The sequence below is a fragment of the Macadamia integrifolia genome, unplaced genomic scaffold, assembly GCF_013358625.1.
Source record: "Macadamia integrifolia cultivar HAES 741 unplaced genomic scaffold, SCU_Mint_v3 scaffold1485, whole genome shotgun sequence".
Lineage (NCBI taxonomy): Eukaryota > Viridiplantae > Streptophyta > Magnoliopsida > Proteales > Proteaceae > Macadamia > Macadamia integrifolia.
Genome location: NW_024868224.1, coordinates 21,965 through 24,957, shown reverse-complemented (window position 1 = coordinate 24,957; position 2,993 = coordinate 21,965). Strand labels below are relative to the sequence as shown.

At 41.5% G+C, this 2,993-nt stretch overlaps 1 protein-coding gene across 1 annotated transcript in view; it reads right to left on the bottom strand.

Moving 5' to 3' along the window:
* Window positions 1-478: 478 nt before the first annotated feature.
* The window catches only part of LOC122063875, a gene marked incomplete at its 5' end in the record, with an annotated part of 14,741 nt that continues 12,226 nt past the window's right edge, over window positions 479-2,993 (bottom strand). The window contains 4 exons of the mRNA XM_042627567.1: window positions 479-1,235; window positions 2,047-2,167; window positions 2,274-2,619; window positions 2,881-2,949. Of these exons, the coding sequence (XP_042483501.1) occupies window positions 795-1,235; window positions 2,047-2,167; window positions 2,274-2,619; window positions 2,881-2,949 (977 nt within the window). The remainder of the gene's footprint in view (window positions 1,236-2,046; window positions 2,168-2,273; window positions 2,620-2,880; window positions 2,950-2,993) is intronic.

The window sequence follows — 2,993 nt, the reverse complement described above, 5'->3', positions numbered from 1 at the left end:
AGGAATACGAGGAACCATTTCAGCGGCTGACCACTGTTATTGTAAGATGATAGGTGAGCATTTCCCAGGTCGAGTTTCATTCTTCAACTAGCTGTCCTCAAAATCAGATACTATTTGTTAATTGAGCGTTTGGCAAGTTGAAATGTGTTAAAAACACTTCAATAAGCAATTTATTTTCTTTTAATTTGAAATTCAATCTCTTCTTCATCCTCTAGGCCCCCTTAATACAGGAATGCCAAGATAATAGTCATAAATTCCCCTGCTTCCTTTAATCCCCACATCGGGTTGCCACTTTACCAGGTCCTTGGGCGAAAATAAATAAGTAGAATGGAAACAGGTCGGAGAATGCATAAGAACAATTTCAACCTGCAATTCCAAGCAATGCTTGTACCCAATCATAGTTTTCTTGAATGGAAATCCCCAAAAACTAGCAACTCCGACTACAGAAGTTCTACTCTCTAAGCTCAACCGACTCGCATGCACAAGTAATAAGGAATATATGAAAACGATTATTTACGAGGTTACAAAAAGAGAAGAAAAATCTTTCCCGTCAGTCCCCACACCCACGAACCCTCCCAAAGAAAAAATAAGAATTGGAATCGCAGAAATATAAAAAATAGGTGAAGAAATCCACAAGGCATTACATCCAATCATCCTTGTCGATTATATAGCACACTAAGAAAAAGGAGGGTAAATGAGAACACCAGACCACCTTCGCCCACATAAACAAAGACCTCACAAAAAGGCTCAAACTGAGATGAGAGCACATATCAATCCAACACTTAATTACCGGGCTAGAAGGCACTCCAATTATCTGAACCTCTCCTAGGAGTTTGACTCTCTGATGAACTTTTAAATGGCCCGGATGACCCAAAAGGATCAGCATCATCAAAAGATGGGAAACCTCGGCTGGAGTCAAAATCTGCAGTACTGCGGATTGAGTCGAACCTTGCAAGAGTCTCACGCGGAGGGAAAAACCCACTGTCATGAATGCTGCTGCTGAAGGAGTCGAACCTTGAGAGGTTGTTGAAGGAGTGCCCCTCTGAACCCTCATTATATCTTGGGGAGAAGCCAGAATTGAAGAGAGGAGAGCCAGGAACAGAGTCCGCAAAATTAAAGGGGCTCTTCTTCTGGTACATGCTATCTGCCTGTGGAGATCCCGCCGTTCTTATCGGGTTCAGGCCCAAGCCACCAGAAAAGAATGAGTTTTCTGTGTGGCTTTCATTATCCAGGTCCTGCAATCACATCAGATTAACAAAAAGGCTAAGGATTTCAACAGCTCGTTAGCAGTTACAAGATGCAGATTGATACCAACTACAAAGCAATATTTGTGTGCAACATCATTGTAGCAAGAAAAATTAAGCAAAATTAAAACTTAAGCCAGTCTAATTTATTTGTTCACTAGTGCGGCGAGATAATAGTTAACGGAAGTCAAGTACTATTACTACTTAACATCTGCACATCCAAGGTACAAGTAGAACTGCTTCTGCTACAATTAGCTGAGGTAGATGAAATTTCTTAATGTGTTTCCATGCCAAATTGCACCTATAGGGTCCCATTGGATCCATGGCAGTTTATTCCTTTCATGTCGTATGAAAAACCAAATATCATCCTGACCAATGACTACAAGAGATTGGGTTCAGTTTTCTCATCCTCGCTTCCTGGACGGGGCCAAGTCCATGATTGATAGGTACAAGAGAATCCCAAATTGAACATTAGGAGTCAATGACTACTAATTTGTGAGATATGGGTTCAAGAATGGATGGCAGAGACATTTATGGGGTCAGCAGGCCCACAAAGTGAACCACATGGGACCCTAGTGAAAAGGTTGTGTCTCATGAAAATTTCCTGTTCTGTCTGTCCATGTGGAAGGGAAACTGGTAAATAAAATAAATTAAAAGCCTAAGTCTAAAAGGAGAAACCAATTTGACTGATGAATCATGAACCCTGTATAAAGAGTTATTATGTCCAAACAATTTATGACTGATGAATGATGATCCCTGTGTAAGATGAATTGGCAATGTACATCTAGGAATGCCAACTTACTTTTGTACGAGATGAGCTAAAGCCCCACACTGAGTCAGCGTCATCATTGTCGAAAGTACCCCAGGTTGGTTCATCAAAACTTCTATCCCCAGAAAGTATGGACTCGGGACCACCATGATGACTGCAAAAGTAGCAAGATGCATTCAAATTATATCTATTAAGGGCTGAGGAAAGACAAAGACCTAAGGGAAAAAGCAACAGAAAGACATCGAACCTAAGTTTCATACCTCTCTGTTTCTTTACCATGGGGTGATCCATCAGTACCAATGTTCTTCGCAAAGTGGTTTTCTCCAGAATCTTGAGATGGGCTTTCCACAGTACTTCTCCCCGTGGGACTGGCAGGCGCACTTCTTGCTGAGCCATCTTCGCTCTGTGCATAAGCTGATCCATTTTCAGCATTCTGGTCAACAGTAATTACAGGCTTCTCCGGTTTATCATCAGCATTTGGGTCTGAGGCAGTTGTCAGACCCTCATCTGAGGAACCCCTTTCCTTCCAAACTGAAGTAGATTTTGATTTTGGAGGGGCCACAACATTCTGAACATCAAGAGTGAGTTCCTTGACAAATGAAAATCCTGAAAATGAAAATGATGCCTCAGAATTAGCATGCAGAATGCACTCGTCACATCAAATCTTTAACTAAAACAGAGACTGCATTAGGTGAAATACAAGAAAGGGAAGAATGAGGAATATCAACAAATATGGGAGTCACCCATGCTTTATCACTATGGAGAACACAAGTTGGCTACATTCTTAGATCACTGCAACGTGATGAGCCTAATTTAGGGAGATTCTTCAATCAAAATTCTGACTGACCTTATAAATATTCTACATACCTTCATCTTCAAACTTATCCCAATCTTCATTCCAATCAGCAGCTCCCTCTTGAATGCCAGGTTGCCAGCCTTTACAAATGTGAGAGAAGAGAAGAGGGGAGGGGGGGGGGGGG